Below are 25,214 nucleotides of genomic sequence, written 5' to 3'. Positions count from 1 at the left end.
GGTCTACAGGGAGAGTTCCAGGACAGCCAGGGCTACAGCACAGAGAAATCCAGTCTCAAAAAGCAAAAAGCAAGAAAAAAAATATTTTTTACTTTTGTTACATTTATGTGTGTGTGTGTGTGTGTGTGTGTGTGTGTGTGTGTGTGTGTGTGTGTGATTGTGTGTGCATGTGGCATGCATTTGGAGGTCTGAGGACAACTTGTGGGAGTCAGTTCTTGAACTGAGTAGTTGTTTTTTTGTTTGTTTGTTTCATCTTGTTCTAAAGATTTACCTTATTTTCAATTGCAACTATACATATGTGTAAGTATATGTACACGTGTGCAGGTGCCTGCCTGCACAGTCCAAAACAAAGAACCAGATCTCACGGGGCTGGACAGACAGTTGTGAGCTGCCTGATTGGTTCTAGGGACTGAATTCGCATCCTCTCCAAGAACGATTTGTGTTCTTAACTGCTGAGCCATCTCTCCAACCCCCTGCTTAGTTTGAACTGCAGCCTCAAGTCCTTGGAGAGGAAAGCCTTGATTGAGGACTTGCCTAGAACAGACTGCCCTACAGGCACTCTTGATTATTAACTGATCCAGGAGGGCTTTTGGTCAGAGTGTTTTATCACAGCAACAGAAAGAAAACCAGAAGCGCTCTCAGCTTCCACCAAGTAGGTCCCGAGGATTGTCAGCAGGCATCTTTACCTGCTGAATCATCTCACCGGTCCCAAAGCATTTTTTTTTATCTATAACTTTTGTTCGTTGAAAGACTGTAACAGATACTGCATAAGAAGACATCTGAAAGAGGAACAGAGGAAGAAAGAGCTCTTAAGTAAGACACCTAACTGAAATGGGGATGATAAAATCATTGGCCAGAGATGTAGGAAAGGCAGAGCAGACAAGGGAGGAACAAGCCAGCCTGGGCTATTTGAGGTTATTTGAGTCTGGGTTCCAGTAACCTAAGCAAGTGACCTGCGTCCTAAGAAATCATCCAGTCGTATATAGAATCTTTAATACACAGGCCTACAAAACAAGGTAAAATCTAAGGGTAACAAATGCAGGTGCTTTTTGTTACAGAGCAGGCCCATAGAGTCATTGGGCAATTTGTGAATAATGCCCTGGAGACAATTATAGACAACAAATTAATCTTGAAAATGCAAAGGAAAAAAAAAACAGAAAACAAGAGAAAGCAGTGCAGGAAACAAGAAAGAAGCAGAAACTAATATTCCTATCCTGTGAAGTGTGAAGCCAAAAGACATTATCTGTGGTTCATGGGAATCCAGATAAACGAAGCATTCATCACTACTGCACAGAGATCATCCTAGCTGATAGCAAGGCTGAGTCACGCACTTACCAAGAATTTTTGGGACTGTTCATTTAATCGTATGATGCAGTATTTAAAGTGACCCTGAGGGGGTGAAGAAAATGGGGGGGGGTGCTATGGATGTTGACCTGTGGAAAAGCTTTTCTCTAGCCTTTGTAAGGCCCTGAGTTTGATCCCTAGAATGAGAAAAAAGTACCAAGTTTCAAAGTTTTAAGCTACAAGGCAGATGACACAGGAACCAATAATGATGATGTACTTACATTAAAGAGGAAGAGAGAGATAAGGGGACCGTGAAAATAGGCTAATGCCTCTCTATCAGGGCAGGAAGTCAAAAGATAACATCGAAAGCTGGCCAGTCAGGAAACAGGCAAAGGCATATTACTGAGAGAGATGGGAATCCTCAGAAGAACTAAACTGAAACCATTTCTTAACATTCTGATGGTTTCCTCAGAACACGGGAGTGGGAGGAAGTGTGGGGCAGAAGACCAGTGCTTCCTCTCTGCTCGGCACTCTCCATTTCCTGCACACGACTGACTTCCTGGATCATTTCTTTTCAATTTAGGTAATAATTTCCTTCTGAAAAAAAAAAAAAAAGTAGCAGTCTAGTCCTGTCGCTACTTCACACAGGCAAAATTTTCTTATGCTTTTGTGGTTTCCTGAGAATGATCTAATAATGCAAGGTTAACAGGTCACCTTGTAGTGCTGGTGGCGCACGCCTTTAATCCCAGCACTCGGGAGGCAGAGCCAGGCGGATCTCTGTGAGTTCGAGGCCAGCCTGGGCTACAGAGCGAGTTCCAGGACAGCTAGGGCTACACAGAGAAACCCTGTCTTGGAAAAAATAAATAAGTAAAAATGCCACCTTGTCCCAAGTTTCTCATTTAATGTTGATTTTGGTAAATTAATACAAAGCAATTCTAGAGAATTGTGGTACTTCCTGGATAATGAGGATAGAACACACAGTCAATAGTACAAAAAACAGTTTATCCACCCATCCCATCGTGTGTGTGTGTGTGTGTGTGTGTGTGTGTGTGTGTGTGTGTGTGTGTGCACAAACACTCAAGTGCCCGTGGGGGCCAGAGGACGACTTCAGGTATCACTCCTCAGGCGCCATCCACTTCGTTTCCGGAGACTTGGTCCCTCACTGGCCTGCTACTTGCCAAGTAAGCTAAGCCAACTGACCAGAAGCCCCGGGATCTATGCACCTCTGTCTCCAACCCTGGGATTATACACGTGTCCCTGCCCAGCTTTTTCAGTGAGGTCCGGTCCCTTGACCTTGAAAGCACTTGACGGCCTGTGCTATCTCCCTCACGCATCCATCTGATCGCTAAGACCCACATTTTTGTATTCCTCTTCTGTTAAGAACAGATAGCTCTGAATTCCCTGTTCACAAGAATAGGTTTCAGAGAGAAAATGCCGGGTGTAATTACTGACAGTGACAAAGCAGAGCTATTACCACCTTCACAGGAGGCGAGAGCTTCAGCGCTGTGCTGGTGACAGAGAGGCTACGCAGCATAGACAGATGCTGCAGATGTGGCCCAGGCAGCGCTGGATGCACACAGTACAGAAACTCAGGCCACTCTTCCCAAGTATTCAGTTTAATCTGAAGAACAACATTATGTCCTTAATTTTGGAAAAGCAGCCAACATCTAAAACTGATTTTCAGAGAAAAATCATGTAAAATTTCTGATGTCTACCTTCTGAGTCAATAGAAGCAGTTTCTTCAAGAGACAGGGCATCCCAAGCTGCCACACTTAGTCTGCTTTCCTGGTTTATACTATCAGTCTGATTCTTGAAGGCCATTTCCATTTCTAACCCTTGCTATAAAGGCCATAGCATGTTGACACACAGAGTCTGTGCCCAGAGTCTTGGAGAGATTGGGGGGGGGGGGGCGGACAGCACACATGTGTAAATCAGAAGACAACCTGCAGGACTCAGTTCTCTCTGCCATGTGGAGCCAGGAATCGAACTCAGGCAGTCAGGATTGATGGGAGGCGCCTTTACCCACATAACCATCTTGCAGGCACAAAGCAATGAGCCTCTTTATTGAGGTATTATCTTAGAGCTCCCTCCAAGAAGAAAAAAATACATAAGCACTGTTGTGCTAGCCTCAAAACTAAGAGTTTCTACGCGGGCCTATTCCACTGCGTCGTAATCCCGGCCAGCTGCCTCACTTTGAACACAACCAGAACCGGATGGCAGATAACGAAACGGTAACTGCTAGTGGGCAGTATCAGAAATCGCTCTGAACAGCCGGAAATAAAAACTAAACCACAACCTTCAATAATTAACTCTGGATCTATATTTTCAATAAAATAATCATCGTTTACTCACATTTTAATGTCTCTCCAGCATACGGTATGTGCAGTTTGAAGCGGTCACAGTTGGGTCCAGGAGTCAATGATGTACAGCTTAAGAAATCCAGAGGGGGGGAAAAAGATTTTTAAGAACAAAATTGAAAAGCCCACATATTTATGACACTTAATAAAGTAAATAAAAAGTAATGTTTAATACGTAAAAGGCTTAAAGAAGAAAATGAAAGCCTTTACTGGTCATGAAGTCTAAGACAATAAACGAGCCTTACTCTGAGACAAATTATGGATCTCACAATAAAACTTCTATGCCTTCTAAGAACAAACACCAAGTACTTCAAGTACCTCTCGAAAAGAAGTCTATCTTGACTTTTAAAATCATGTATATCATCCAAAACAGGTCTCCAGTCCTTGGTGCCAAGAACTGTAAACGCAGAGACATTTTATGGTCATATTTTAAACATAGATTCTTAGCTTTCACTCTGTTCATACAAAAAAGAGCCCACTTTTGGCCTTTCTCTAGTGGCAGATGGTTTTCTTTCTTTCTTCAAAGGTACGATGCTTTCTCTCGATCTGGCACACTGTACCATTCATCTGCAGGAAAGCACAAAGCGTGGTACTTGATTTCAGATAAAATGCAAATGCAAAAGATGGGAATGAGCCAGTCAGCCAGGTCTCCACACTGGGGAGTTTAGAAATCTATGACTTTACAAGGTTGGACAATGGCCTCTGCTTTTCATACGTATTAATTTTGTAAGGTATCTTAGGACCTTACAAGTCAGAGCTTCAAATGCATTAACACAGCCCTGATCTCTTAATTGAATAAAATACTCACAGGAGGTCAATGGAGGAACTCCAGGTGGATTCCAGGTCAGTGAAGCCATGCCCAACTTTCTCATTTTATTTCCCACATTATTTGTTCTATTCTGTAGAGGCAGCAATCTTTGAAAACCATGGAGTTGGTTCAAAAACAGGACTCTTGTGATTACAATCCTCCTTTGCACCTCGTGGAAAAACAAACTCAAATGCCACCACTCGGAGGCCCCTGAACTATCTGTCTCTTGCTTACTGATTATCATCATCTTTGCTGTTCTTGTCCTGTTTGCTGTGGCCATCTGCATGGCCCAGGCATCCTCCTTAGGTGTAGCAGCCTATTCTTGCTTGTGTGTCTTTGCATGGGCTGTTCCCTGCCTGAACTGCGTATCCCAGGACTTTGTATCCCAGGACTTTGATTGGCCCTCCATGCTACTCAGGCTTTGATTTCATCGCCTCCAGAGAGCTCCCTTGATTTTCCAGTGTGGAGCAGCACCTGCTTTATCACAACACCCTGGCTTTTTTTCCTTCCTATCACTAAGGATGCTCTGTCTTCCTGTACTTGTCTCTGGCTTATTGATTACCGTTTCATCCTCACTGGAACTGAAATACCAACAGACTGTGGACTCTGGCTGTCCATTTGCCTGGTGTTCCTAATGCGCAGAGCACTGCTCAATAAGCCTCCTCTAGATGAAAACGGATGAACTGAATTTGGGCACTGGACTAAATACAGCTATGGCAAAAGAAAAATAACTTTTGGATAAAGACCTGTGCTGTAAAAAAGTATCTTTTATACATTTCACTTCATCTCCAAAAACTGGAAATGAGCTGTTTTCAAGTTTAACATGGGAAAACCAAGAAAGGAAGAACAAGTCTACAAATCTGAAAATAGGAATTACAACCGGGAACCCTTTTTTTTTTTTAACCTAAAATTACATTTTGTGTGTGTGTGTGTGTGTGTGTGTGTGTGTGTGTGTGTGTGTGTACACATGCAGTCACGCACATGAACTCAGGTATCCGTAGCACATATGTAGAGGTCAGAGAACAAATCGTGGGAGTTGATTCTCTCCTTCGACCATGTGAGGCCCAGGGATTGGACTCCTGTCAAGTTTGGCAGCAGGCACCTTTACCCACCTTGCCACCCTGCCAGCCCTCAAGTGGGAATTCTTAATAACATCAAGAGAGGTACTTTTCGTCTACCACTGTTTCTACTTTTATTGCTTTATTTTGGAAACTTTCACAGTTAACAATTTACACAAGAAATGTTCAGCATAAGCTTCATGCACCCCTCACCCTTACAGGCTTGTCTAATCACAGGACTCCTAGAATGGCTCTGTATCTGCTTTCTAACTGTGGCTTGTTTTCTCAATCCAACTGGAGGACTTTGGTGCTGGTAATTGTTACACACATTTAAAAAAAAATACCAAACACAGTGCTAGGCACCCAACACAGATGAAATCTTCATGTATACTAATAAAAACAATTCAAAAATTGTCACTGACATATACAGGTTATTCAGAGTGTACTGGGGTTAGAAATCATCCAGAAAGAGCACTGTGTGCAACAGGCCAGCATTTCAACCAGCATGTATGCAAATAAGAATTTGCTGAATGAGCCAGGCATGACGGCACGTGCCTTTAATCTGAGTATTTGGGAGGCAGAGGCAGGCAGATTTCTGTGAGTTTGAAGCCAGAGTGATCGACAACGTAAAATACAAGAAAACATGCTTTCTGGCTTACGGCTAACCCTACTTAATTCAATAAAGTCTGAAAAAAAGTCATGAGTTTGGCCACTTCTGTTCTTTAAGCAGTCTCAGAAGCAGAAAGTAGATGATTTCAGGTTCCTTCCCGGGGAGTGTGTCAGTTTCCTTCACCCTGACGATTAATTCACCACTTGGATGTTCTCCTACATAGCTTCCTGTTTTTGTGATGATGACGTTTGTGCTCCACCGACAACACTTAACATCCGCTAAGACGGAAGCCTTCAGCGTTGGCAACCTTCAGTAACAGGTGATGGTGAAATCAAATAGGCTCCAAGACCAGTAATTGCCTCGTAAATAACTCCAGTCACACGCTGCAGTGAGTAACTGTTAGCTGATATTCACCACATTTTTCATTTTATAGAATGAAGTGTTTTTGGTTTTTTTTTTTTTTCAGGATTAAATCGAACATCAATAACTTTACTCAGACTAAATCAGTTTCAAAATGATCATGGCATCCAGACTGGCTGACATCTTAACATCTACCTAAATAATCTACAAAATGCAAAGGCATTCGAACCAATTCTAGGACGCAACCCTTTAATGCAATTATTGTATATAGAGTCAACTAAATCACACCACACAAGGTGAGGTCTTGACCCCCCCCCCCAAAGGAAACACATGAATTAGAACTGGTAAGAAGAAAGTAGCAACAGTATACTCCAGTAAACCTCCTACACTGCTCTCCAGGGAAACAGGACTATCCACTAAGTAACATGATTTTTCTTGACATGCCTCATGTATATCTCTGTATCACTAAAATCTAAAGGGTAGTTTTAGAACCTACTAGAAAACTATGCATTTAATTCCTAGAATAGAATTCCAAATAACCATTACCAAAATAAGTGACTCATCCCAGAAGGTTTTTATAAGTATCACAAAATTAAAATATTCAAGAAAATGTTTGCCAATTTGTGTGGCATCGACTGTTATTCCCAGCTTCTATGTACTATCTCCATTATAAATGATAAATCTCAACTCGACCTTAGAATATGGAATATAAAATGTTGGTTGGTATTCCTCTGACAAAAGTCAGATTTAAATTGCAATGTGATTCTACTAGGAATGATAGGCTCAAATACTACTTTTAATCTTTAACAAGGAAGTGCATGGTGGCACATGCCTTTAATTCCAGCACTTGGAGGCAGAGGCAAGTGGATCTCTGTCTCAGGTAGGTCGAGGCCAGCCTAATCTACCCATCAAGTTCCAGGACAACCAGGACTGCATGGAGACGCTGTCTCAAAAAAAAGGTAACAAGGAAGGGAAAGACCTTTCATTTCTTTGGACAGATGCTAAGCTCATTGACTGCTAATCCTTTTCTAATAGGCACAGGTGATCCCCTCCGTTAACACAATAAGGAAAAAGTGAGTAATCTCAATAAGTGCAGAGTAACTGATAAAATCAAACAATCGTGATTTTCAAAAATCTCTATAAACTAAAAATAAAAAGGAATAACTTTATTTTCATAAAGAGGCCCCTACAAAAAAACAAATCTACACTAACATCCAACTTAATAACAAAATGGTTTCCCCTCTGAGACCAGGAGACACGGACGTCAGCTCTCACCACTGCATTCTCCACTGTACTAGGGGTCCTAGGCAGGACAGAGAACATGGGGAGGAAAGAGAGCCCAAGGCTGGAAAGGAAAAACTAAAACTTTGTTATCTGGAGATAATATCTGCTTATAGAATCTTTTTAATTCTTCAGGGGCACTCTTGGAATTAACATGAGCTGAGCAAAGGTGAGAGACAAAGACATAAGGAAAATCGGTTTTATTTCTTTACACCCTCAACAATCAAAAGACTCGAACGTCCAGGAAGTTGCCACCCAAAGCAGTACCATGTTGGGCAGAGTGTTTACCTAGTGTGTGCGACAGCTTAAGTTCAATCCCTAACACAGCACAAAAACAATAAATCAATATCAGATGATCAAGGAGAGATATAAATATCACAACAGATGTGTTAAGATCTTTATGCAGAAGCCTATTAGTGTATTAAAAGGAAAATAGAACAGAGAGAGGAATTGTGTGCATGAAATAAAAGACTCACAATGAGAAAACATGTCAGCAGCATTCTTTAAATGGCCCCAAACTGAACAACTTAAATGCAATTTCAAACACATCATGTCCATTGGCTACAGGATAGATAAATTAAGATATAATAAAAAAAAAACAGAAACACTGTATAGCAATGAAAAATTGACTTTCACTGAATGAAAGAATGTATACTGTTATGATTCCATTATTTAAAATTCAAAATCATGAAAAGTAATATTGTATTGCTAAGTAACAAAAGTACTATGAAGAAAATCAAAATGGTTTAACTATGAGAAAAGAAAGAAAAGGCAAGGGGGAGGAAGCACACAGAGGACTCCTAGGATGCTCTTATTTTATTTCCGTGTGTGTGTGTGTGTGTGTGTGTGTGTGTGTGTGTGTGTGTGTGTGTGTGTGTGTGTATGGGAGTACTGAGGCCAGAGGCCAGAGGCCAGTGTCCCGCTCTATCACCTTCCACTTATTCCTTTGAGACAGGGTCTCTCACTGCACCTGGACTAAGCTGGTGGCCAGCAAACCCCTGCCATCCTTCTTCCTCTGGCCCGCCAGTATGGTTACTCACAACACTGGGTTACAGGCACATGGGAGGCAGTGCCCAACCTCTTCCTGGGTGCGGGGATCCCAACTCAGGTCCTCATGCTTTCAAGCAAGCTCTTACCCACTGAGCCATCTCCCATCCCCCAACACTTGATTTATTTCTTGACCTAGGTGGTCAAGATGGGCATGGTTCAGTATCTACTGAATGTAGACACACTTCACACATCATCCACCCCTTGAGCTGGACTTTCTTTGGTCAATAAACTCATCCTTCCTACATGAAATACAGGTTGACACTGATGCTCACAGCTGGCTCCCACCCAGTTCTTCAAGAGTCCTACAAGGATGAGCATCTCACAATGCCGAATGCCTTATGCTGGCGTTTCCCATGATAATGGACGCAATGCTAATAACATAAGCACAGGCAACTTTCAACAAAACCTTTCACATAACTACTGAATAGACTGGAAACTAGTCCTAGGGTACAACACATGTTGCCAATTTGGCATATCTTCCATTAGTATCCCCATAATTTTTTAGATGTCTTTTCCAAACATGACTGGTAAAACTACCATTACTATAAATAATATAAATTATAAGTATTGCTTATTTCATTTTATGCCATTTTAATTCAGATTTCATATTATTTATAATATATATTATAATTAAATAAAATGCATGTATTAAGATTCCTAACCAAATTGTTTGGATTATGCTATGTCCTCCAAAATTCATATGAAATCTAATCCCAACATATTGACATTAAGAGACAAAAGCTAAACAGGTCACTGTGATTGGGGCCAGTGCCTTTGTGAAAGAGGCCTGACGAAGCCTGTCTGTCCCTTTGTCCTGTACCATGAGAGGATACACAGAGTGCATCTATGCAGAATGGGCCTTCAAGAGCTACTAAAACTGCAGGCATTATGACCTTAGGCTCCCCCGCCTCCCGAATTCTGAGAAACAAACTTGTGTCGTTAATAAATTATCCCGTGGAAAGTCTGTACCACAGCCGTTGAAACTAACAAAGGCAGGGCGGGTAATCAGCAGAGTGCAGAGATCACTGTTTGGAGAGTTATAGAAAGGCGTCTCCTTTCGAGAATCGGGCTAGAATCAGAAGACAAGCATCACACCGGGAAAGTCAAGACGACTTAAATAACAAGTCGAGACAACAATAGATGCAAGGCACAAAGCAATTAACATGATTAATTGCCAAATTAGTGGTTAAAGAATGTAAGCACAATTAGATTTCAGAGAGCAGAGATGCTGTTTGCAGCCGAGTAATCAAGGAAGGCTCTCTGAGAAAATGGCCATCAGAATGAGTTGAATCTGGAAAGAGGGGAATGTGGACCACCTCCCTGCGACTGTCCTGAAGCAGAACAATGTACAGGAGACAGAGTTCACTGCATGGCTGGAGTTCTGTCCAGCAGCCATGCTGGCACACAGTTGACAAGGACTGTGGAGATCCTCTCCTGGAACAGCCTGGAGGTGGACAGCACGTGCTCACTGAAACAAGCCACACGAATGTCACAGAGCAACTGCTGGTAACTCTCACACATATAAATGTTAAAGGCCAACGTCAGCTTACATGTGATTTGTCTACATCTAATGTACAATATAATGGTGTAAAAATTGTATAATAAGCCATTTTCAATAAAAAAAATATTCGTATAGCCATTTTAGATCATTTTCATGCCTTTACCCAAAACAGGTCCTAAGTGGATGCCCACCCTAACTCTGTACTCTGGGGCTTTTTCTTTCATATCATATACACATTCTTTGAATTCCTGTCCTTATGGGCAAGTATTTACCTATGGAGAATATTTACCTTGGCATGCTCTGGGAGCTCACTTTTGTGGAAACTAAACTAGCAAAGCTTTGATCTGCTTCCCTTATTAATTTTCAAGTCATATGCTTTATTTATGCTGATTATTTCCACAGGTACTCAATATATGCTATCTATCTATCCATCTATCTTTCTTTCTTCCTTTCTATCTACCTATCATCTACCTGTCTATCTACCTATCATCTCTCTATCTGTCTATCTACCTATCATCTACCTATCTGTCTGTCTACCCATCATCTACCTATCTATCTATCTATCATCAATCATCAATCTATCTAGCTATCATCTATCTATTTGTCTGTCTGTCTGTCTACCATCATCGACCTACCTATCATCTATTTATCTACCAATCATCTATCTACCTATCTGTGTATCTATCTATCATCTATCTATCTACCTACCTATCTATCTTCTATCTACCTAGAATCTATATATCTATGTACCAATCATCAATCTATCTAGCTATCATCTATCTATCTGTTTGTCTGTCTACCATCATCAACCTACCTATCATCTATCTATTTACCAATCATCTATCTGCCTATCTGTGTATCTACCTATCATGTATCTATCTGTCTATCTACCTATCTATCTACCAATCTGTCTATTTATTTATTTATTGGCTTCTTGGCTTATTGTGACAGGATCTTATTTGGTAGTCCAGGATGGTCCAAACCTGAGACCATCCTTCCTCAGTCTTCTAAGTGAGCCATCCATCTTTATGATACTCTTATAAAGAGGAAATCTGAACGAATACAGACAGTTCAATACAGGGTTTATGAAAGACTGAATTGAAAACATTCTCTTTACTCAAAATCCATGCATCCTTGTAAACCCAGCATTTGGGAAGCACAGGCTAGAGGGTCAAGAGTTCAGGGTCAGGGGCTGGAGAGCTGGAGAGACGGCCCAGTGGGTAAGAGCACCGGTTGCTTTCACAGAGGTCTGAGTTTTAACTCCCAGCACCCACATGGTGGCTCAACTGTCTGTAACCCCAGTTCCAAGGGATCTGATGCCCTTTGCTGGCCTCCTCGGGCACCAGGCACACACATCGTGCACAGACATTCATGCAGGCAAAACACCCACACATATAAAGTAAAATAAATGTATTTTTTTTAAATGTTCAATGGTCATCTCTAGCCACAGCAAGTATGAGGCCAAGCTGGGCGGCAGTAAGACACTATGTCCATGCAAACAAACAAAACAACAGCATAAGCTGTTTCTTAGTATAACCCAAATGCACAAAGTCATGATGTTCTCCTGTGTTTTCACTCATCCAACTACTGAAATTCTGAGAAGTCTTCATACACCAGCTACCATATTCGCTTAAAGTTAATTGCATCATCCAGTTTTGTCTCTGTTCTAATAACTGCATTATCTAGTTCTGTCTCTAGATTTTCTGAGACAAAATTCTACAAAGGCCAACTTCTGGGCTGTCAGAACGGCAAAAACTTTCTAAAACAGTACTGTTCAAGTTGAAACCCACAGAGCAGCTCTTGTATATAAACTGTTACTAATCCACAGAAACCCGGGGAAGAATGTTAAAACTTCGAGGCAGTGTGTAAAAACAATGTTAAGTCTGATGGATCCAATAAAGAAAAAAAAAAAAAAACAGAGACAAGCCTGGTGGTTCCCATTTCTTTCACTTCGTTTTCCTAATAATTCATCTTTATGATATACTACAAAGGTATCAGTAAGAAACTGGGTATTTTTTCAACTCTGCTCTTTCATCAAAGACCCTCTGAGAATCATTTCACTGGCGATTCTTTAAATGCTGAAGGTTGCGGGACATCAAGATAAACTGTTCCTCTTTGATGTCCCCAGTCTCTACTCATTTGGCTCTCACAAGAGCCACGCACACTGCTCCTCTATTTCCCAGCACTCTGAGCTCTGCTAGGCTGGCAGCAGTATGGACACTGCCCACTGCCTAAGACTTACCACTGATTCTCTGACGGCGCGGACGAGGAACGCAGCATCCCTTTGGCCACAAACGCCACCCTGAAAGGCTCCTAGTGAGAAGCCGGTGACCCTGTTTGAGAAGTCACCCAGCCTTACAGCATGAATGCTGGCACCACTCGTGGAAATACAAGTCGTGAAACATTCTAAAGCTAGTACAGCTCAGTTTAAATTCCATGCTGCTACATCTTTTTAAAAATTTTCTTAGTTCTTTGAGAATTTTGTACAATGTGTTTTTGATCATGTTTACCTCCTCCTCTTAATTGTTCCAGATCCACCTGTCCTGCCCTATCCACACAACTTTGTGACCTGTTCAAGGTTGTTTTTACACCCAGTTGGTGCTGCCCATATACTCTTGAATGTGCGGACTCCCACTGGAGTGTGGTCGGCTCCCCTCTCCCGGCAGCTACCAACTGCCAATCATCCTCAGCCAGGGGGAGGACTCCGGGCCCACCTCCCCTCTCCATGCTAGGATTTGGTTTGGTCTGAGAACAGCTCCAGAACAAAAAATAACAACAACAGTAATAAAGCACTGGCCTGTGACATCCTGAACTCATGCTCAAAACCTCTTATTCCTTCAGTTCTGATAATCTAGCTATACTTACAATTTTCCATTTGAACTACACAACTTTCCTGATTTACAAATTCCTTTAGTTTCTTATACAAGTATATACAAAGATATGCATAATAAATAGACTTATTAAAAACTTGCCAATGATAATTCCAAAAGGTCTTTTTATTTCATAAAAATATAATGAATACTAAGGAAAAATAAAATATGCAGTGCTGCGTTCTTAATTCATAGTACTGATAACCCATTACCACTAAACCAGCCCACATAATGCTATGTTGTAAGAAATAATTCTGCAGTGCTAATAACTACATCATACTTTTAGTTAAGACTTGCATATCTTTCATGCTTTCAACTATTTAATAACTTGTAAAATAAAAAATGATAATTGGGGTCAAAAAGTAAAACAATAGCATATATAAATTAACTAAATGTATTTGATTTCTGCCTCAGTTCCAACAGTAAAATTAAATTCCTCCCCCTACACTACTTAACTTTTAGACATCTACAAATTCTTGTCAAATTACCTATTGCTGAGATTTAGCCCAAATGCAGTAAATTATTGCCTAAAAACATTTTTTAGCCAGAGACTTTTCCTGGGGTATTTCTTTCTTACATTTATTTTATTTTAGGGGGTACACACAGCACAGTGCATGTGTAGAGGTCAGAGGACAACTTGAGGGGGTCAGTTCTCTCCTTCCATCAGGTAGGTCCTGGGAATCAAACTCGGGTCCTCAGGCTTGCTGGCCAGCACCTTAACCCACTGAGCCACCTCCCCAGCCCATTCCAAAGTCATTCCTAATACCTAGTGAGTCTTGATCTCTTAGTCCTAAACCCCTAACCAATTTCTATTTGAATTTTAACCAGTTACTGGGTTTTCTTTAAGTGTCCATACCAAAACATCCTCATAGATGGAGATGGCGAGAACCCACTGGACAGAGTATCACAGCAAGTGATTTCCTGGCCAATCTTTTCTTGGGAAAAAAAAGACCTAGCCTTTGGTAGAGAAGACCTGGGCTCTAGTCCAAGCCTCTGCCACTTATCAGCTAAGTAACCTTCAGAGAATTTCGTAACCTCTTGGAGACTTCTGTCTCCATGTGTTCGTGTGTTTAAATATTTAAAGAGAGGGATTAAGATTCTACATAGATTTACTGGGAGCAAAAACTCAGCCTAAGGAAAAGAGATTTACACTACTCATGGTACTAAATTCTCTTCGTGGAAAACACACACACACACACACACACACACACACACACACACACACACACTAGACATTGAGTCAACTTAGCGCTCTGAATCCACTGGGCCCTGGTCAGTGTCCACTGCCAATTCACAGTAAAATCAACGCTCTTGCTGGGGATGCGCCTCAAGTTCCATCATTTCTTTTACATAGAGTGTGTGCTCCTGCACAGTTCCCAGTGCCCGATGCCGAAGATGCTTCCCTTTGGGGCTTGGTGGCCCACAAGTCTATTTCTTCTGTCCAGATTCTGTCTGCCTCCCTGACACCAACACAGACTTCCTTTTCTACTGTCTTCGGAGTCTACAGCAGAAACTTGTTTTAAGCATATTCACTTTTTTCTACAAACTGTACAAGTAAAATGACTTCACTGTAAAAAAAACTGTGTCACAGAGATGAAACTCCTGGTTAGCCCCTCAGTGTTCATGGTCTCTTACTCTCCTGACTTAACCTGAATTTGATAAGTATCTTTCTGAACCTTTCTCTGTGCACTCAGACATGCATGTGTACACATGGACCCATACACATATGCATGAGAGGACCTTTCTACAAAGGTACAATTACTCTGTATCTATTATTCTATAGACTGGCTCTGCCCTCTTGTCATTCAGGCACATCAACATAACTATCTTGAGCCTTTGGAAACCAGGATAGTGCACACACGTGGTAGGCCTGAATGCACTCCAGTTGGAACAGTTTCCTATTGCATTAACAACTATGTATTGAGTAACTACTTTGTACAGTGTGGAACAAGAGAGACATTGTCCTCAGGGAGCTAAAAGTCTTCAACAAAAAACAACATGGGGGGGGGGGGCTGGAGAGATGGCTCAGTGGTTAAGAGCACTGGCTGCTCTTCCAGAGGACCTGAGTTCAATTTCCAGCAACCACAAGGTGGTTCACAACCATCTATAGTAAGATCTGGTGCCCTCTTCTGGAGTGCAGGGACACATGCAGGCAGAATACTGTGTACATAATAGATAAATAAATCTTTAAAACACACACACACACACACACACACACACACACACACCATAGAGGGTGTGGTGGCACATCCCTGTAATCCCAGCTCTCGGGAGACCAACCTGGACTACGCAGTGACATTCTCTCAACATCCCCCAAGAAGACAGGCAGGTGGATGAAAGCATGAAGAAAACTAAGTAAATATAGCTCATCCTGAAGATACATTCCAAAACATACATACCCCAGTGGATGCCTGAAACCCTAAACATGACTTTATTATTTGGATCTTTAATATAATACTTTTATTAATACTCTGAGAATTTCATACAATGTATTTTGATTATATTCACTCCCCACTCTTCCCACTAACTCTTCCCAGATCTGCTCCTCTGACCCCACTCCCGACTTCCTGTCATCTTTGTTTAAACCCACTGAATCTATTTGTGCTGCCTGTCTATTCACAGATGTGGAGTTATCCACTGAAGGATTTGGCCTTAACAAATCTCTATCACCCGCAGAAGCCATCCAGTGTCAATAGCTCCTCAGTTGGGGGGGGGGGGCTCAGGAGCTCCTCCTTCTCCATGCTAGAATGTTTACTGGCAGGATATCATCTTGCTGGTCTTATAAAAGCAACCACAGCTGCCGTGAGTTCCTATGTACAGAGGTCCCCAGTACCCAGAAAACAGTTTTGCTCTGCTCCTCCCTGACTTCTAGCTGTAACCATCTTTCTGCCCCCTCTTCCGTGTCCCCAGGCCTTGCAGGGGGAGGGAAACAGAGGTCCTCCATTTGCGGCTGAGTCCTCCACTAACGCATACTCGTTTCTGTATTAACCACCATCCACTGCAAAGAAACTTCTCTGACACGCACTAAGAGCTGCACTGATCTCTAGGTATAGCAACAGGAATCTAGAGGGCCGTGTAATACCAGGTTCATTTAGCAGAGTAACAGTAACAGGTCCTCCCCTGGACAAAGGGAGCTCCCCAGCCACATGGTAAGGTTTACAGTCCCAGGCACGCATGTCCTTGTGTGGAGAGGGTCTTACACCCAATAAGAAGACAGTCCCATAAGATCCATGCCACTATTGTGCCCAAAGGCTTGTCTCGTCACTCCAGTCGTTACTGTACCTCTCAGCTTCAAGGCTGAGGAAGACTGCTAATGACTTTTTCCCCAGCAGCCTACACAGCACCTTCTATCCTAAAAGCGGAGCCAGTAGGGGAAGCTTCCTGGTCAGTCCCAACGTGATTTCCCTATGTCCTGTAAGCCAAGTGTGTGGGGTCTTCAGCAATAACCCAACACTACTAAATCCTGTGGATATTATGCTTTTTCCTACAACCACATACCTATAATAAAGTTCAGTTTACAAAGTAGACATTGTAAGAGACTAACCGTGAACAAGAATGAGACGGAACATCTGTAACTACATACAATCATAAATGCCATGGGAAAATGGCTGCTTTCTCTTTGGAGGCCCAAGAAATAGTAGTATTTTTGGACTGTGGGTGGCTGCAAATAACTGAAACTTTGGAAAGTGAAACTGTAGATAAGGAAAGACTGTGTAAAGAATACAATACAGTCATCAAAGCACTGACATTACAAAGACAGCATTATTCACGACAGCTACATTATTGTCCTTACTGCTAGATCTAGCATTGCTTAAGTTAACCAATGACTTGGCATGATCTACACCCTACCTCCATAATCATAACACTCTAATCACTAACATAACAATATAATCACTAACTCGAGATGAAAAGGCTTCTACTCTGGAGGAAGCAGGTGCATCAGTGAATGGTTTTCCTCTCTCTTGGAAGGGGATGCCAGTAATATGAAAATCTGGCTCAGTTTCAACACAATTTTTTTAGTTGTGTGTGTGTGTGTGTGTGTGTGTGTGTGTGTGTGTGTTATGAATTCAAGTGGGTTTATGCATGTGTGACTGTGCGTGTACAGGTTTATGTACACATATGCGCACACATGAAGGCCACAGAACAATGTCATGTGTCCTCCTCTATGGCTCTCCACCTTGTTTTTTGAGACAGGGTCTCTTGCAAAACCTGAAGCTCATCAATTTGGTTAGGCTGACTTGCTAATAAGCTCCAGACATCTGCCTATCTCTGCTCCCTCAACACCTCCCCACAAGCTCCAGGGTTACAGGTGTGTACTCCCATGCCTAGTTTTTATGTGGGTGCTAGGGAATCTAACTTGCATTCTCATGCTGTGTGGCAAGTCTGTTACCAAGTAAGCCATTTCCCCAGCCCCTTTGCTAGCCTTTAAGGCAAAAAATAGATGGAAAGACAATAGTTCAGGTGAAGGAGGCTGGAGAAGTGATTTCAAGCTCTCAAAGGTTAATTTAACAAGGTGAAGGACATAGACTAAGTACCTCAGACTTCAACAAAGTACAAATTTTGTGCATCAAATGACATTATCAATACTGCAAATGAGTGTCCCATGTTACTTTTCTACAGCCCATACTGTAGAAAATTATATGGTGAGTCATCAAAACAAAGCACAGACTTGCCATACCATCCAGCAAGTCCTGGAAAACAAACTCAGATAGTTAGACATCTTTACTAACAGCAGCATTATTCACAACAGCCAAACGACAAATGCAATAGACATTACTGAAAGAAGTACACAATGAGACACATATATGTGTGCATGCACACACAGAGAGAGACACATACACAATGGAATATTACTCAGCACTGAAAGGAAAGAAAATTCTGACACATGCTACAACATGGATTAACCTTGAATATACTATGCAAAGTGAAAAAAGCTAGCCACAAATGGATAAATACCCCATGATTTCACTTACTATCTAAAATAGTTAAACTCATAGAGACAAGCAAAATGGCAGTGGCCAGCAGGTATGAAGGGAAGACTAGGAAGTTAGTTTCACTGGTACAATTAAGTTTGCAAGACTTAAAAATATGGCATGTGTAACATCACCATATACCACACAGTTGAGTGTACTTAATGCCATAAAACTGGACATTATAAAATGATAAATTTTATGATAAATCTATTTTGACACATAAGTACAAAGATAAAAATTGTACCAGTATACTAATAATTTATTCAACCACTAAAAATCATTGAGGATTTAAAAGAAGATAAAAAATGTCCTCCAAACATCAACTTGATTCAAGACTTGCTGTCCAGAAATTGGCAAGAGCACAGGCTAAGATAAAAAGCTTTTGAGAAAACAGAAAGTCAAGAGCAGCAAGGTCAGCTGATAAACTTGACTTTCAGAACTCGCCATAAGAAAGATAACCAAGTTACTCAGGAAATGTGGCCCTGAGAAAGAAGGTTATAAAATCATTTCTCAAGCAGCATGGCACAAAAGTCAAGATTCATTCAGCAACATGGAAGCTAAAACGGGGAGCTCATCCAGGGCCAGCAGGATGGCTCAGTGGGTAAAGGCACTTGCCACCAAGCCTGACAACCTGAGTTCAAAACCCATCACCCACATGGCTGAAGGAGAATCCTGCAAGTTGTTCTTTGACCATCATACTTACACACACAAAGTAAATACATGAATGTAAAGGGGATGGTACTCCACCTTTCTACACACATATAAGGCCCCCTTTAACATGTAAAGTGATAGCACAGAATAACTAATTAGGAACCTTAAAACACAGTTACTGCCATATAAACTTGAGCCAGCCAAAATGCTCTTGCTTACCTTCTAAATGCAGAGTCAAACAAAATAAAAACTATTCACAAAATACTGTCTTAAAATTGTACAGAATGGGAACTGAAGAGACGGTTTGGTAGTTAAGAGCACATATAGCTCTTATCACAGACCTAAGTTTGGTTCCCAGCACTCAGGTCTGTCAGCTCACAACCACTCTTACTCCAGCTCCAAGGGATCTGATGCCCTCTTCTGGCCTCCAAGGGTGTGGTAGTTTGAATGTAATTGGCCTCAAAAAACTCATTGGGAGTGGCACTATTAGGTGGTGTGGATTTGTTGGAGTGGATGTGGCATTGTTGGGGGAAGTGTGTCACTGTAGAGGCGGGCTTTGAGGTCTCAAACATGCTCAAGCCACACTCAGTGACTCAGACCACTTCCTGTTGCCTGTGAGTCAAGATGTAAGAACTCTCAGCTCCTTCTCTAGCGCTGTGTCTGCCTGCATGCTGCCTTGCTTCCTGCCATGACAATAATGGATAAACCTCTGAACTGTAGGCAAGCTACCACAATTAAATGCTTTCCTTTATAAGAGTTGCTGTGGTCATGGTGTCTCTTCACAGCAACAGAAACCCTAAATAAGACAAGGACAATTGCACTCATGTGCCCATAACTCCCCCAGACACACAGGCCAACACATAACTAAATCTTTTTTTTCTTTTTTGTGCAGAATACAGGGATGGAGAGATGACTCAGTGGTTACGAGCACTTGTTGCTCTTTTAGGGGACCCAGGTTTGGCTCCCAGGTCCCACATGGAGGCTGACAACCATCCATAACTCCATCCAGTTCCAGGGGAAATGAAACTTCTGCTGGGCTCCATCGTGCACTTTACATACATGCAGCCAAATACATGAAGTAAAAATAAACATTTTTAACTCATACAGAATAAAAAGTATAGAAGCCAACAATGGAACAATTTTGTTGTCGGTTCCTTGAACAATGTGAAGCTGAGTCAGGCTTTGACTAGAACCTTCTGCCCGCTTTTCTTTCCACATTAAACTCATCTCTTCCCTCTATCTCTTTCCCCATCCCAACCTCCACACAAAATATTTTGAAATCCTCCTGAAATGAAGTCATTGCAGGACATGAAAAGTCTGGGTTTTACATCACATAAAATCCAACCCACATTTCTCAAGGTTGGACCACTCCAGATTCTGGAGTCCCTAAAGTTCCCAAGTGAGTGATTTCGGGGTCTACTGGATCAGGGCCAACACTACCACTTAAAATCCTAAGTAAAAATAGAAATTAAAAACCACATGTGGTCAGAAAGGCACTTGTTTGATTTGGGGTTTTGTTTAGGCTGTATCTGACCTCTGAGCTAGCTCCCAGGCCTCTTCTCACTTCTTATTCTGAAACGTGGTCCCACTATACTGCCCATGCTGAGCTTGAACTATCTCAGGCCTTGAACTTGAGATCCTCCTTCCTCCCTTAGAGCTGGGTTTACAAAAGTACATCATTCCTGGCTATGGCAGCACCTCTAAGTATTAAAAGCTCCATAAATGGCTTAATTAAAATTGCCTGTATTACTCTGTCATACAAGTATAATCAGAGTAGAGCCAGACACACAGATACTGGGATAAAGACCGAAGGGAGGAAAAGAGCATGAGGAATTGGAGCCTGTGTTTCTTCTGTTAGAAATACCTAAAGAACAGCTTCCTAACAGGCACTCAGTCAAGGCAGCAAAACATCAGCACCACACTCAAGGGTCCAGCTGTTTGGAGAACACAGCTAAGCACCCAGTACTAGATGACCTCCTACCACACCCAGTGCCCACACTAGCAGAGCTCAACACCACTTATCCCTACCATTCCTGGATAAAACTCCCTCCTCCAGTCCGCATACTGTCTAAACAGGCCCTGGATGAAGGTTAGCTATGGGGCTAAGTGCAGCTGGAATCAATGGGTCATTCTCTCTCAAGAAGCCCCATGAACATGTCGATCATCCCAAGAAGGTAGAAACAGAACTGCCAGGCTCTTAAAGCCAAAACTCACAGGTCAGGCATCACTTTCTCATATTCTATTAGTAAAATCCAAGTCATAAAGAATCCTACACTAGGGGCTGGAGAGATGGCCCAGTGGTTAAGAGCACTGGCTGCTCTTCCAGAGGACCTGGGTTCAATTCCCAGCACCCACATGGCAGCTCACAACTGTCTGTAATTCCAGCTCCAGGGCTTCTGACACCTTCACACCAATGCACATAAAATAAATTTTTATAAAAAATTTTCTTTAAAAAAAAAATCCTACACTAAAGAAGTAAAGAAATGGGCTGCAGAGGAGGCTTAGCAGCGAAGAATTCGTGCTGTGCTTGCAGACAACCTGGGGTTAAATTTCTAACGCTTACATCAGAGTGCTCACAACCACCTGCAACTCCAGTTCCAACACCCTCTTCTGGCCTCTGCCTGCACACACATGCATACACTCACTGAAACCCCCACACAAACACATAAAAACTTTTCTTAAAAATAGTTTTAAAATGAAGTAAACAGAGTACCCCTTGACCGAAGACAAGGCAGGATAACATTCAAAGGACAACAGATAAAGGAAGGGACCATTATTATAGCAATCCAACATGGCCAGTGCCTTACATAAGAAAGAAACCAAGAAGGCTTACAGATGCAAAGACTGTCTTTAGAAGGAATAAAAGAGGGCAGTGAGAGCAGTGGCCTCCAAAGACCAAAACTAGGAGGAAAGCAGAAGCTAAGCACTGTCTACTATCAGCTCGGCTTCTTCCCTTCGATATGAGATACATTTATATCTCCGATATGAGATACATTTATCAAGGCTTCAAAAGCGGGAAAACATGAAGAGCTTCTGCACATTATATAAGTCGAGGTTTAATTGAAAGACATTGAAAAGTTGGGAGGAACACAGGCATTTCACTGTGTAGAGTGTTACATTTGGTAACATACAAAGGGTTTTACAAGTTACTAAGAAAGAGGCAAACAGCCCACCGGCTCTCTCCTTTCTCACATACACATCAACAACTAAGACAAGGCAAATGACTAAGTAAGGACCATGTCTAGCTATTAAATTAACAAGTAATCTTTGAAACTTTATGAATATCAAAATTAAGAATGTAGAGGACTTGGCAGCTTCACATACTGCTATTAGAAGAGCAGCTTTAGCTGCACTGTGTTAGTGGTGGCGCACACCTTTAATCCCAGCACTCAGTGGCAGAGGCAAGCAGATCTCTGTGAGTTCGAGGCCAGCCTGGTCTACAGAGAGAATTCCAGGACATCCTGGGCTACATCCAGCCTCAACATGGTATAATAGCCTGTGTTGACTACCCAAGGGAGGCCTTAGTCTCTATGAGGAGGGGACAGGGGTGGGATGGGGGTAGGTGGGAAGAGCAGGAAAAGAAGAGAGGGAACAGAGGTTGGCATGCAAAGGGAAAGAAAATCTTTTTTTAATAAAAAATTATATATTAAAAAATCAAAAAGAAAAAACAGAGCAACTTTATAATGCACTTTCTGAAATGTGTGTATGTAAGTACTTACTAATATGTAATATACTACTAAATTGAGGATATCAAAAGCCTTAAAGCGTGCATACTGTTTGGTCTACAAATTGAAAGTTTGCTGAAGAGTAAGGCATGCATCCACATGGGTTTACTTTATAACCTAGAGAAAGACCTTCAAATAATAAATCTAGTAATCGCCCTACACATAGGCCCAACTGTTGCCTGGTAACACTGCAGTAGAACTCAATAGTTAACTCATCCATGCTCAAAGAGCTTCAAACATGCATTTTAGAATCATGTTCTTTAATAAATATGGACTACCAATAGTCAACAAGTTGAAAAAGGTTATTCACATGAAAGAGAGTGGAGAGAGAATGCACAGTACAGAAGAATTTCACCAAAATGAATATCCTTACAGAAATAAGACAGAACACTGTCTCCATGACATTATGACAGTATGTTATTGGGTCTCTCCAAAATTACAGAACCAAGCCTCCAAAATTCAGAAGGAAAATAATTTGTAATTTAGACTTTCTGTGCCAGCCCCCAAATTATTGATCAAGCTTAAAACAAGAATAAAAACACTTTTAGGGGAAAAAAAAAAAGCCGGGCGGTGGTGGCGCACACCTTTAATCCCAGCACTCGGGAGGCAGAGCCAGGCGGATCTCTGTGAGTTCGAGGCCAGCCTGGGCTACCAAGTGAGTTCCAGGAAAGGTGCAAAGCTACACAGAGAAACCCTGTCTTGAAAAAAAAACAAAACACTTTTAGATTTTCAAGAACACTACAATTTATCTCCCCTCTCCCTTTGTTAAGATGCTATAATCTCCAATAAAGAAAGAGAACAAAGTAAGAAAACAAGATATTGTGGCTCAGTACAAGAAAAAGGCAAAGTAAAGACCCAAAATGACAGCAATATGGCAGATCCAGAAACTAACCAATCTAGAGGGAAGCAGTTCTTGCACTGGCCCTTCCCCATCTCAGTAAATGACATGAATGAACTCAAGCTAAGACAGAGGTGGCCACCCTTGACTCCCCCCAAGCCCCCCATTCAGTGTCCTCACTATTCCACCTCCTCAACAGCTCAGTGACCTCATGGCTTTCTGTCCTCACTGCCACCTCCACACTCTAAGATGCCATCAGCTCTCACCTAGTCTACGTACTGGCCTGTTAACGAGATGCCACGCTGTGAACAAGACGTTCCCATATACACCACTTATTTTATTGTTAAACATAGTAAGATCACTTCACACTACCTAGAATCCTTTAGTAGCTTCTCATTTCAGCTGGAATAAAGCAGCTTCGAACCTAGGCCCTTGGGCACCCCTCTCTGCCTCGCATCTCTATTCCGACCATGGTGGTCCTCCCAACCCCAGAACTCAAAGCTTCTTCCTGCCTTTGCACATGCGTACCTTCTCCATCAGCTCCCCTGACGTTCACACTGAATTAGACGTATCTTTCATTACTCAATTTAAATGTCATCTCAGAGAGAGCTTTCCTGAACATCGATTTTCAGTCAATCCCTCACTACGTCACTCTTCCTTTATTTCCTTTTCTTGGCGAATTAAAAGGAGGAGGTTTTGTTAACCGGATTAGAGGAGCTTCCCTAATGGAACTGTACACTACTAAATGAGGTTATTTTCTTAAAGTATTTAGGATTTGTGATTCAACAGGACCATCTTAAAGCATTAGAACAGGGTAGATAGGGGGAGAATTTGTTCTGCTAGGACTAGCACCTTTTAAAGCTATAACAGATATGGCCGATCAAATGACACACAGGGGACAGAGCCGATGAGAAAGCCTCAAGTCCACGTGTGACATCAATGACACTTGAAGTGGCACTGCAGGACGGTAGGCAAAGAGTGATGCTGGCACAGTCGATCATCCACACGAAAGGGATCGATGTCTGGACCTTGTTCTACATCCTAGAGGCGGGGGGAACACTAATTTCTATTTAAATATCAGGAAAAGTAGAAATTGTTAAAACTCTTAGGAAGGCTGTACGACTACTAAAAAGACCAGAACTTCTTCAGACTCTGCATCTCCCCTCTTTATGCATATTCCTTTTCTTCTCTGTGCTTTTCTTCAAAATGAAATTATTAATTAATCTGAGTTCACTAAAGTTAAAACTCCTGGATTATTAGTAGCACAAAAGAAAAAAATCCAAGCCACAGACTGCATGCAGGTATTTCTAATACATGTAATTGCCAAAAGATTAAAGTCTAAAATATAAAATACATGAATAATGCTTTCAAACCTATACAAATAAAGAAACAGCTCACTTAAAAAATGAGTAAAGACTATTTCCAAAAGTAGCAATTGAATTTCCAGTGGGCATATAAAAAGATTGTCACGTAGATCAGTGATATATAAGCTAAAACCATATGAAATATTATTTCACACTGATTGGCTTGACAACACTGTCATGGTCTAAATGTGAAGTGTTCCCCAGAGGCTCGTGGGTTTGGTCCCTGCTGGTAGGACTGTTTGGGAAGACTATGGCACTTTTAGGTGCAGAACCCTTGCTGAACAAAGTATGCTGCTGGAGGCAGGCTGACATTTTATAGCCTGCTCCTATCTTTTGTTCTGTTTCTTGAGAGCTGGTAAAATGTGACCAGACAGCTTCCTCCTACCACCAGACCTTGCCTGCCTGTTGCCATGTCTTACCCACCATGACCTCCTCCATCCTTCTGGAACACTAAACCAAAGTAAACTCTTTCTCCTCTAAGCTG

The 25,214-nt window shown here is 41.8% G+C and overlaps 1 protein-coding gene across 1 annotated transcript in view; it reads right to left on the bottom strand.

Annotated features, from left to right (window-relative positions):
* Nucleotides 1-25,214, bottom strand: part of Babam2 (BRISC and BRCA1 A complex member 2) — a 380,906-nt gene that overhangs the window by 345,990 nt on the left and 9,702 nt on the right. Inside the window, exon 3 of the mRNA XM_006984821.4 lies at nucleotides 3,637-3,713. Coding sequence (XP_006984883.1) covers nucleotides 3,637-3,713 — 77 coding nt within the window. The remainder of the gene's footprint in view (nucleotides 1-3,636; nucleotides 3,714-25,214) is intronic.

This window comes from Peromyscus maniculatus, chromosome 22, assembly GCF_049852395.1.
Source record: "Peromyscus maniculatus bairdii isolate BWxNUB_F1_BW_parent chromosome 22, HU_Pman_BW_mat_3.1, whole genome shotgun sequence".
Classification (NCBI taxonomy): Eukaryota; Metazoa; Chordata; class Mammalia; order Rodentia; family Cricetidae; genus Peromyscus; species Peromyscus maniculatus.
Note: the sequence above shows the minus strand (reverse complement) of the source record. Positions and strands in the feature narration are given on the sequence as shown.